The 12,399-nt window shown below is 44.8% G+C and overlaps 1 protein-coding gene across 1 annotated transcript in view; it reads left to right on the top strand.

Moving 5' to 3' along the window:
- Positions 1 to 11,189: 11,189 nt before the first annotated feature.
- The window catches only part of LOC311051412 (ephrin type-B receptor 3-like), a gene marked incomplete at its 5' end in the record, with an annotated part of 19,187 nt that continues 17,977 nt past the window's right edge, over positions 11,190 to 12,399 (top strand). The window contains 2 exons of the mRNA XM_084065978.1: positions 11,190 to 11,216; positions 11,531 to 11,865. Coding sequence (XP_083922104.1) covers positions 11,190 to 11,216; positions 11,531 to 11,865 — 362 coding nt within the window. The remainder of the gene's footprint in view (positions 11,217 to 11,530; positions 11,866 to 12,399) is intronic.

The following is a 12,399-nucleotide window of genomic DNA, read 5'->3' as shown; positions in this document are numbered from 1 at the left end:
GAGAGAGAGATCACAATCTCCTGACTTGGACTGGAGCCACAAATCTATCGTCCACTTCTCAAGGTTGACCCTACCTTCATCTGCCTGGGAAAGGAGATCCCTGGCTTTCCCTTAGTCTCTCTCTCTCTCTCGCTCTCTTGCTCTATCTCTCTCTCTCTCTCTCATTCACTCACTTTCTCGTTTCACCCCTCAATCTCTATCTCTAGTTTCTGGCAACCCTTTCTGTCCCCTTTTTTCTCTCTCTCTCACACATATACGTCTCTCTCTCTCTGACACACGTACGCGCACATGCACACACACACGCTCCCAGATGAGTGGCTCGGTGTCTGATGCAGGCTGGAAGGAATCTGCCCAGGCTTTTCTTTAATGAATCTGACAAGCGAAGCCAGCGCCGATCAATGACAACATTGTGTGCCAATTTCAAAGATGTGATCTTTGATAATGTCAAAACGGGCGAGTCAGAGAGGCAGGCGGAATGAAATAATAAACGAGATGAGCGGAGAGCGGAGGACGATGGGAAACGTAAACACAAAAAACCTCGCCCGCCAGTTGTGTTTGGAACAATCACAGTCAACGGCATTGTGGTCTTAATTAATTGTAAGGTTCCAGATTTCCCAGAATCATAAAGGCATCATTATAGAGAGAGCCATCGTTTGCTTTTGGTTTGGGGGATTATATTGGCCAATATTTTCTTTTCTTTTTTTTATTGTTTGATTGGAGGGGATTCTCAGGCAGTGTTGCCATGTCCGCTTATTATAAGCGACTTTGGGCTTGTTTCTCTGTAAAGTCGCTCGTAAATATAGTTTTTTTTGGGCTTGTTCTAAAGTGCAGTTGCTTATTTGGGCTTGTTTCCTAATGTTGTTTAAACCAGTGGTTGTGTCGAGGGCTTGTTTTCATAGACCTGGTTGCCTATTTATCTTGCAAAATCTGGCAACAGTGGTTTCAGACCGTATGCATACAGCGGTGATTTAGCAGCGAACCAATGAAAGGGTCTGGACAGGCTGTCCTGTCTGTCTGTATCCCAGAGCCCAGACAGACAGACAGACAGACTGGCGCGCTGGCTGGCATGGCATGCCAATGAGGACCAAACCCAAAAGGTTGAGCGCTTCCCACCGAAAAAACAGGTGGGCTTTAAACAAAATCCTCACCACACAAAGCCTCCTTTTTCTACCTTCTGTTTACCTTCGCCGCTCCTCACCTCCCTGTCACTCCCTGCACTCCCATCTCTTTCCCATAGCCTCGGCTCTGGGTCTCTCTCTCTCTCGCTCTCTCGCTCTCTCTCTCTCTCTCTCTCTCTCTCTCTCTCTCTCTCTCTCCCCGCCCCCCCCCTCTTGTAAACTGTCATTCTCAGCCTGTGTTTCGTCTCATCCCTTTGTTTCCGCCCGTCCATGCTCCCTGTGACCAGGCCCCTTATCACAACAACCACTATAGGTCCTAATTGCGGTATTATTTCCCCGTCACCGTTATCTCTCTCCCAACCCTTGTGTGATATCAAAATCCCCGGGCTAGTGACAGTAAGGCAGCTGGGAGATGCTATTTACTGCTCAGGGCACCATTGTTATTGCCCACTCCTTGATAAGGGCTCGACTGTCAAGATGACTTCCTCTATTGTGTGTGTGCGAAACAGAGACGAGGCGGCAGTTAAACGACGACAAGGCGAGGAGTAGCGTCACCTTCACCGCCACATCTCCCCGCGTCGCAACCATCATTGTTTTCTTGTACCCGACGGAGGCCAAATGGTCCCCCCCCCCACACACCCACACCCACACACACACTCACCTTTATGTGGGGGGAGAAAGAAAAAAGAAAAGGAGGGAAGAACAGTCTGGTTCGAGCGCTGACACTTACATGACAGGTTTGACGCACGCTTCTCTTTCAACCTGTCGCTTGTCGCCCGCAGGGCCTTTTCCTCCAGAACAGGTTCCTTGCCTGTCAGCTTTGACAAAAAAAAAGAAAGAGAAAAAAGGATTAGCGCCGATGCAAGGATGGAACCAAAACAAAAGGAATGAAAGGAAAGTCACAAAAAAAAGACCTCAATTGGGATGTAACTGGATATGTGCTGGTTTTAAGTGGCTGAAGGGGAGAGTCTGTGTCTGTGTGTGTGTGTGTAAGTGTGAGGAGTCGCGTGAGGCGAGAGGTGTCGCGGGGCTTTAAATACCTCAGACGAACAGCCGTGCGAGTGTGAAAACAATCGCTTGAGACATGAAAGTGAACAGGAGAGAACACACTAGGGTCAGATGACCCTCCGGCCAGATGGCAATGGTCAAGCAAACAGGGAGGTGTGTGTGCGCGTGTGTGTGTGTGTGTGTGTGTGTGTAGGGAGGGGGTCGATGTTTATGACCCTGGTGTTGTAGGTGACATCGTAAAGCACTACACCCCCCCCCCCCCCCCCCCCCCCTCGAATGCCACACTGTTGGCCACCCGGGCCGCGTGTCCCCTCGGGACCATGACCTAAAAGGCTGGTGATGATTGGATATTCAATTTAGCTCACCATCAATCAAAGCCACTACGGGCTACGACTGGGGGGGATCACTGCTGCTTATAGCCGCGACCCCCCCTGTTTTCTTGTTTTTTTACAACCACACCACCGGCTTTTGCATCCTCAAGGGATTCACACCCTTTTTCCACGCTTTGTTAATTAAGCGCCACAAGCTGCCCTAGCACTTACTTATTCATGAATCTTGGCTGAATTCGACCGGTGCCGGGGAGGACGCTCAGTCCCCTCTAATTAGTACAGCCACTAATGGCCTCGGCTTTCCAGACGATCCATACGATCACAGGGACGTAACGTTTGACCCATCCTGTGAAACGGCGTCTGTCCAACCTATACCTCAACCGCCACATGTGACCTTGATGTTATACACCGCGCGGCGTCCGGTGTTGTGTTTCTCAGTTAAAGGGGGAGTGCGTCTGGGATATTAGGAGGATACACTTAAAAAAAATCAATGTCCATTTATTGTCCCCCATAAAAGGTTGTCCTCAACAACAACTATTAACTGTAAAGATAACATTAAATGAATCGTTTTAACCACTTGAGCACTATATAATTCTTTGTACAATGAATAGAGAAAACAGCCGATCTACAAGCTCACAACGCGACACGCTTCCAGCTTGTCGATCTGCTACTTTTGCTATTTTTGAATTTGAATCATGAACAGTTTCCACCCGACAGAGAAGATTTGTAGTCTCTTGTGTCCTTGGTTGTCAGAAATCATTCCCTAATAAGTCAAAGCTAATAAGTAATGAGGCCGGCTCACGGAAGAGGTCAGCAGCACACCCATGTCCCTGGGCTGTAGAAAACCTCAGAAAGCCAGTCCACATGCTGAGATCAATGCAGAAAACCTTGTCTTTAATTTAAGACATCTGCGTCAAACGGCGCTCAAGTGCCAAAAAAATAATACGTGTTTCTTTTTAAAAAAGCAAGCAAAGGTTTCAGTCCTTATCATCAGTGATATTGGCAACACCCGGCTCACGTAAGCCATCTGTTCCTCTTATCGTTTTTTCTCGTCTAATTGCTTATGAGTGAAGCTCACAGACAATCTTCATGTTCCTAATTCCTTTCATGCCGTCCCGTGTTTGCTGCCTGTCATCGCCTCGCTTAGGGTCCACAGGAACAACAAAAAACCCTGATGGAAGCAAGTTCTGGACTGTTTTGTGTTATTCTTGACATGTTCCCTCTCTGCATGCATGCGCTTGGTATGTGTTTTAAGTTTGCCAAAGAAAGAGGGAAAGAAAGAAGGGAAAGAAAGAAAGAAACGCAGCCACAGGGTTTGTGCACATTGAACTCTGCCATGATTTATTAATACAGTCCCTCTTTGAACGGTGGCCCACTGCGAGCCTGCGAGGCAGCAGGCTTACATTTTCAGCTCAAGTAACACCTTCCTAACATGATGTTAGCAACATAACATCAGCGCTACAACACAAGTCCGGGTAATTACTTTTAAGTCCCACAACTACCAGTCGAGTCCCCGCAGACACCCTGCCCAAAAGCCTCCCTCCCCCCCCCTTCTGTACGATGAAGTCACCGTTTCAGGGTGGAAGAGTCCGTCCCGCTGCAGTGGCCCGGTGTGGTGTGGTTTGAGAGGCCATAAACACTGGTCCTGAGTCAGATTTACTGGCCCCGGGGCTCCCGGGACTCATTAGCCTTTCTGCCCACTTCGGGCTGGTTCGGGGTCAGGGCCGACGATGACTAATCGGGGCCCTCGCTGTGCCGAACCACGCCCTGTGGGTTCGGAGCAGCTCCAAACCCCACCTAGCTTCAAATCTGGACCACCGAGAGGCTCTGGCTGGCAATGCGCTTGTATCTCTGTCCAAAAAGAGGATTAAGCTGAATGAGTGGAAACATAACATACATACCAATACAGAAGACACACACTTAATGTGGCTCCATTTAGATTATTTTAATTACTAATGTTTTGACAAGCTGCCTTCATCAGGGTATGTAGCATCCATGATATTTTTAGTAGCGCGCACACACACACACACACACACACACACACACACACACACACACACACACACACACACACACACACACACACACATGCGCGCTCCTTGTCGCCTTTGATGTACAAAACACTAGTCGCATCGCTCGCTAGTTGTTTATTCCCCTCAGACTTCAGCGCCAGCGGGGCTACATCATATCCCAGCACAGCCCAGCTGAACAACACTCGTGCTAATGGGGTGAGCTTAGTCATGAACAGGGCGATTGTTATTTATTGACTGGCTAACTTTGCCAAAGGCTGTGTGTGTGAAAAAGGACACAGGCGGGTGGCCGCGGTCGGGGAGAGAGGCAGAGCAAGTGTCAGAAAATGAACACTGGTGGCACTTGTTGATGATGGACAACCTGACCGCCTTGCGCTGACAGCGACGTAGGGTGTGGCTGACAGAAGAGCTGCGTTGTTGCCGTGTGTATTTCTCTCTCTCCGTCTCTCTGTGCTTAGTGCGGTATGCGTACGGAAGACACAGCCAGAGAGTCCACTGGATGTCCGTGTAAAGCCTGATTTATACTTGGTGTTGCGTGCCGTAAATAGCAGATATACAAGCGCACAACGCGTCACATCCGTGACCCGTTGTGAGCTTGTAGATCTGCTATTTTACGGAGCACGCCACCGGCCACACAACTAAAGTATAAATCAGGCTTTAGCTGGTGAGCGGACATGTCTCCGACCCCTGTTTTTTTCCAACGGCTTTCCCAATCATCACCTCCTAACCCCATTACCCAACCTCACCCCGTGGGACTGTTCCCTCTGTAATATCTATGTGTGGCTACACTTCTCTGTGTGGCTACACTTCCATGGGTCTACCCTCCATGTCATACTCCATTCCATCAACCAGCACTCCGGGGGCCGCGTATTGACTCCACACTGTGAAGTGCCCTGTCAAAACAGCTGAGGTTAATGTATAGATTGACTATTGACTCCGGCTATGTGGCCTGACCTCATGACCCCGTTGACCCCTGTTAGTATACCCTGAGAGCACTATGTCCATGTCCTCCCTCTCCCTCTCCTTTTTTTTAGCTCAAATCGTTTCCTTTAATCTTTTATTTATGTTTTCTAGTAATGCTGCCTTTTTACCACGGTAAATCACTGCTGCTTTTAGAGCTGGAAGCACTATTTGGATCCCAAGAATTTGTGTGTGTGTGAAGGGGGGGGGGGGTTTACACAAGAGCTCATACACACTCCTGTGCAAAAACACGCACATAGACGCAAAAATACCCACACATACATGCCAATGCCAATGCAATATACTCTCTCACACACACACACACACACACACACACACACACACACACACACACACACACACACACACACACACACACACACACACACACACACACACACCAGGGCGCTTGCTGGTGGTGATAATGTGGCACCTCTGTAATACCTCTGTGCTTCTGACCAAATCCCCAGACGACCTTGTGTGTCCCCTACACACACACACACACACACACACACACACACACACAGTATCTAAATCGTCCATTTCCATCCTGACCGTATGGACTTTGTGTATAGTGTGTGTGTGTGTGTGTGTGTGTGTGTGTGTGTGTGTGTGTGTGTGTGTGTGTGTGTCAGCACATAAATCAATGGGAGGCTGGCGGCCCTGTGGCTGAAGCTTCTGTCGGGCTGGTATTGGAGGTCCCCTTCCCTTCCCCCCCGTTAACTGCCAGCTTTAGTTACACATCAATGAAGGGTGAATAATACATTATCCTAGGCAGGCTGGCCCCCATACCTTCACCACCAGCCACACACACACACACACACACACACACACACACACACACACACACACACACACACACACACACACACACACACACACACCTCCCTGGAGACAGACAGACAGACAGAGGGACGGAGGGTTAGAGAACCATCCATAGAAAGATGAGAGAAGGTGAGAGAGGGAGGGAGGGAGCGAGAGGGGGGAGTGGATGGGAGAACCCATTAACCACTTGAACCCCAGCATCCATAATCTGGGGGGGAGACATTCGCCCACACCCCCCCTGGTGTAGAAAAAAGTGGTCCGAGGTACAGTTGTAACTGAAGTCCGTTTCACTAAGTTTTGAGGGTTTAGCTGGTTAAAGGAGAAATCCGGTCATTTTAAGTGTTATGTTTGATGTGTGTCAAATCACTTACCAACGTATAAATGAAAATCGCGTAAATCCACAGAGCCCCCTATCGACCCCCACCGTTGTCATTGTAGGAGGATATAGAATAGCCCAAATTCGCCTATTTTAACCAATGCAAAGTCTGTTTTTTTGCTTCTAGTACTCATTGTTGAGTCCCATGATAATGTAACAGGCGCTAAAACTCCCGACAAGCTAACGGCTAATAACAAACGAGCTAACGCTGGGGCTGCTTATCTCTCTGAATGGCAGCCCCAGGTTGCCAGGTCGGGAGAGAAACCAGCAACCAGCATTAGCTCGTTCTGTTATTAGCCGTTAGCTTGTCGGGAGTTTTAGCGCCTGTTACATTATCATGGGACTCAACAATGAGTACTAGAAGCAAAAAAACAGACTTTGCATTGGTTAAAATAGGCGAATTTGGGCTATTCTATATCCTCCTACAATGACAACGGTGGGGGTCGATAGGGGGCTCTGTGGATTTACGCGATTTTCATTTATACACAGCAAAAATTAAAGAGTTGAAATTTCAGGGTTAAACATTGCAGAGTTGATTTCAACTCCCAAAGTGTCATTTTAACACCTTCATATTTAAATTGGGTTAAATGTTGGAGTTATTTGAAAGAGTTGATCACTTCAGTGTTACCCAACTCAGCCCAGAGTTAATTCCACTCCCAAAGTGTAATTTTAACACCTTCATATTTAAATTGGGTTAAATGTTGGAGTTATTTGAAAGAGTTGATCACTTCAGTGTTACCCAACTCAGCCCAGAGTTAATTCCACTCCCAAAGTGTCATTTTAACATTTTTCTGATGTAATGGTTAAGTGTTTGGAGTTGTTTTAAATAGTTGATTAAAATCAGTGTTACCCAACTCCGCCCAGAGTTGATTTTCACTCCCAAAGTGTAATTTTAACATTTTTCTGATGTAATGGTTAAGTGTTTGGAGTTGTTTTAAATAGTTGATTAAAATCAGTGTTACCCAACTCCGCCCAGAGTTGATTTTCACTCCCAAAGTGTAATTTTAACATTTTTCTGATGTAATGGTTAAGTGTTTGGAGTTGTTTTAAATAGTTGATTAAAATCAGTGTTACCCAACTCCGCCCAGAGTTGATTTTCACTCCCAAAGTGTAATTTTAACACTCTCTGATTTAAATGGTGTTCACATCAGTGTTAACCCAACTCTGCAGAGATGTAATTAAGCTCCTCCTGTCTGTCCGCACCTGCAATTCATTTTGAATTGATCAGTACAACTGACACGGTGGACATTTTCTTCAATGTGTTCTTCCAACAACACCATTTCATGGTAAGTGCAGACTTATTGAAATAATTGTAAATGTGTGCTGCAAACTGCAATATGTAGCTACAAGTTAACATCCACGGAGATGTAGGCCTATTATGCTTTACAAAATGTTTGTCAAGACTAGTAATGGTGAACAGGTTACATAAACCATGGAGTCTGTGGTCTTGCATGGCCATTTGCACTGAAAATAGACTAAGCCAAATGCTCACAAGTTTATTCTGTAAAGGCTACAAACGGTGAACATTATTCTTATTTACCCCCATAGCATTCTAATTCATTGTGCTCTGTGTGTAGCCTTAATTAATTAGCGACCACCACCTGTTGCAAAAGGCATGATTTAAAGAGGATGGCTGCATTACTTATATGTGTAGAAGAATCACAGAACATTAAAATTAGATCCTGATCGATCCTGTTAGTGTGGTGTCAATGAAGGTAGGATGTTGTTGCTACTTTAAGATGAGGGAGCTTGTCTAGCATTGTTTTCTAATAAAATAACCATGGTAAAAAAGTCTCCTACTTTATCATGATTTAACATGACAATTTTGTAATTCACAAGGATGAAAACAAAGCTTTGTTTTGTTTGTAGCCTACTATAACTACTGCATATAGTAACTAAGCTTAATTTGTAGTTATTTTTGTTAATTTATTTTGTCAAACTTTCTGCAGGTCTGAGTAAAAATGCTGGTCCAGGTGAAGTACAGAGAACTGCAGAAGTATGTGAAGTTGGAAGAAGTGGATGGACGGTTTGACTTTATGCAGTTCCATGAAAAAGGTAACATTTAGCACATTGGTTCTCAAAGTGGGGTCCGGGGACCCCCAAGGGTACTTGAGGGGGTTCCAGGGGGTCCCCAGCTAAATGATGGACAGGAACCAAATGGACCCTTATGGGTCTGTAACTCTGAGTGTACAAATGGAACCAAATGGACCCTAACGGGTTTGAGAACCACTGATTTAGCATATATCATGGCACATCAAATTTGAACTCATAGTGGGGATGGGTTTTGTAAGGGAACATGTTCTAGGTTTATTTATGATTATACAGTGGTGGATGAATGCATTTAATGTGAAGTAATTTCCTGTGAGACAAACAGTGCTGCCTTGAAAAGCACATTCAGTTTATTCTCACTGTACTATCTTTTCCAGTCATAGAGAGATTTTGCCTGCCACCTGATGCACAAGTCACATACAAGGATGTAACAGGGACAGATGTTGATGCTGAGATATTCAGTGACCTCGTTGGACAAGGCAATGTGGTGCTGACAGTTTTCTCAAATGATGGTGAGGTCTAAAGACAGGCCTTTTTTAGCAAGCACTCTACACACCCTACACTTACTTAGCCTACTTTTTTTCTTTTCCTTTAGAATTCTCTGATTGCTCCACCTCCGCTTCTGAGTTGTCTAACTCAAGCCTCAGCTCAAATGCATCAACTCTAATACTAGATGTGGTCCCTAGCAAGAGACCAAGAATTGAGGAAGCAACTGGTGCAGTGTCTGCTAAACAGGTATCAATTTTATTCTCATGTGTTGCTTCAAATGTTTTGACCCTCAGTCTCTGGAAAGGTGATTTATCACCATGTGTTGCTTTCTGATGTGTTTTATTTTTATAAGTTGATTGAAGCTGTGTTGCGAGGCAAGTCTGGTGGTGAAGACGTACTACAGGAGTACCAAACAACAGCAACCCTAACAGATAGCACAAGACGAGAAATGGTTAACATCCTGGTATCTCACATGGTGGATAATCATGGGTATGTGTTATATGTTCTCTTTATTTGTGTCAAATAACTGCATGTTCATTGCATACATTTAGATTACTAATCTAATATATCCTCTCAGGTACCTCCCCACTAAAGCAACCAGAGAAGAGTATGCTCTTGGGATAGTGATGCTGTTCCCTTCCCTCAAGGATCCATATTCCAAGAAAGGCTATGTAATAGACATTATTATTGTTTGCATGACACTATCATGTGTGCATATGACATTGACAGTTGAATTCTGAGATTTCCTATGAGCCAAGTATGACAACACATTTATTTATTTATTTTCAGGAACACTTCTATGATGCTCCCAGCAACACAGGATACATTGCTTGGCGTCTGAAAACAGTCCAAAGGAAGTCCAAACGAAGGAAACAAGGATCTGCACTGCCACCAAGCAGCTCTACTGGTCATTCTCCTGGAGGCCCAACTTCCCAGAGGGTTGTTATTATTGAAGAGCAGCTTGAGGGGGATGCTTGCAAAGAGGCCATGTCTTTGCTCAACCATACTACTGACAACTCCCAGATCTTCCAGAAGATGAGACAGACCTTTCAGCACCGCCAGAAGCTTGTTAATGACCCCGGCAAAAGTGTTGATGTCCTTGCTGCCTTTCCGAGATTCATGGATACAAAAGGACTGGTAAGTTGGAATGAGATGTTTAGAATGGCTTGAAATTTGAAATCATTTCCTGTTGTAGTAATGTACAGTAATATTGTCTTCCTTTAAAGGTGGAGCAAGACTTCGCTCTCCTATTTAATGATGACATCTCCTCCCAGCTGCTTCAGAGATGGGATGTGATCTTCAAGGCAAATATCATAAAAGAGGCCTCGCAGCTCACTTCAACACCAGGGTTGCGTCGCTTGGTGCAGTCAGCAGAAAGTCCCCCAGGAAGTGATCCTGATGATGCAACAAGTGAGTTGTATTTGTTTTAACTTATTTACAATTATCACAGGTACAGTTGCATCATTCATTTTCATCACTATTATGATTAATTTGGCCATGCGTGGTGACCTGTTGGATCCGCTCCAAAATGTCATGGGCTCTTACATGGCACATGCGATACCCATCATGAAAATAGGTTTGGTATGTTTCGCGTAATCTTGCTTGATGGGCAGACGTGATGTGACGGATGAACGGACAGAAACCAAAAGCATTACCTCTCATCCCCAACTAAATGACTTTTTTCTCTGTTGTTGTGACCTCAGCCTACGACCCAGAAATGGCCTCCCTGTTGTTGCTGTTACATCTCCTTCCACCACCACCTGGGGGACCGAAGTCTCCAAAAGTCAGTGCCTGTGATGCAGTGGATAGACTTGTAGTCTTTCATAAGGTAATAATATTAAGGATACAAAAAATGTGTCTTCAGGGATGTGATTTTCCTTAATGTAACAGTAATTCCTGCTCGCTGTGTTATATTCTTGTTTTATAGCAGCCCTGTTATGCTCTATCATCAGTGAGGTATTGGGCTACTCAATTTTCACAAGAGCTTCAGTGTTCCTGTACAGTAATGGTAGATGTAGACCTGACCATCACTGTAGCACTCCATCCAGTCCAGAGCTGAAAATAAGTCTTGGTATCCCATCTTGCACTAGCCAGTGAGGCAATGTTTGAATGATCACTTCTATTATGTAGTTTTCTCTGTGGCTGTGTAACTGAATAGAACATGATCCTTGGGATGGGTTAAGCTCACTCCTCAGAAACCCATGCTCCACCAAGGGATCTAGCTCTCTTGGTACAGTTGGTAGCATGTCCATTTGCAGAGTGTGATGTACTGTAGAGAGCGTGGCAAGATCTTCACAGCTGCACATTATTCTTGTCTAATGTTCAGTTTTCTTATCTCAACCCTAGTCATGCTGCAGTTTGGAAGAGCATCTACGCAACCAGAAGAATCCGCAGCCGTACCTCCTTGCTGTTGGGCGTCAGAAGAGCAAGATCGACAGTTTCTACATCGTCATGGATCAGCATCTCATCCCATGCCAGGCAAACCGCTCACTCGGGGCATTTGATGAACTTTTCAAAGCACATTTTGTGTTTAATGTGTCTTACGATGCTGCACTTGTGAGCTTCTACACATTCCTGCAGACGACAGTGTATAACATTGATGTGGGGAAAATGAAGGAGACACCCAGAGTTAGGGAATTGAGATCCAGGCTGCTGAACCAGATCATAACTGCACTCTTTGAGTAAAGCTACTGTATACTGAGCTGTTTCATGTGTAAGAAAGCCTATCCCAGCAGTCAACTGTTTATTTCACTCCACTACAATTATTTGAAAACTTTAGTTCCTAGTTAGTTTGTAGATTTTGATTATTATATTACAAAATATACATTAACCACTTCACCCCTATATACATTTTGGCCATTTTAAAAATAGCAGTCTGCTCTTTTGAAATGAGACATTCTGCAGAATGATTACTTTCTACTTTTGGTACTGTAAGTACATTTTGATTCCAATACTTTGTACTTTTACTAAAGTAAATTCTGAATTCCGAACTGTTACTTGGAGGAGAATGAAGTGGCTATTTTGTTTAATGTAGGCTATTTGTTTAATGTTATGTTAAATGCAGCTAAGAATTGTGGAATAAAAAAGAAATACTTGTTAGGCCAAGTTCAACTGGTTAATATAAATTTTTTTGTGTGTGGGGGGGTTAAAATATTTCTCAGTAGCCTCTATTATTTATATTTTGACATTTTGGAATTAAAATCTGAAAATAAATG

The sequence above is a fragment of the Gymnoscopelus microlampas genome, assembly GCF_963454915.1.
Source record: "Gymnoscopelus microlampas genome assembly, chromosome: 9".
Classification (NCBI taxonomy): domain Eukaryota; kingdom Metazoa; phylum Chordata; class Actinopteri; order Myctophiformes; family Myctophidae; genus Gymnoscopelus; species Gymnoscopelus microlampas.
This window is presented reverse-complemented; position numbering and strand designations above follow the sequence as displayed.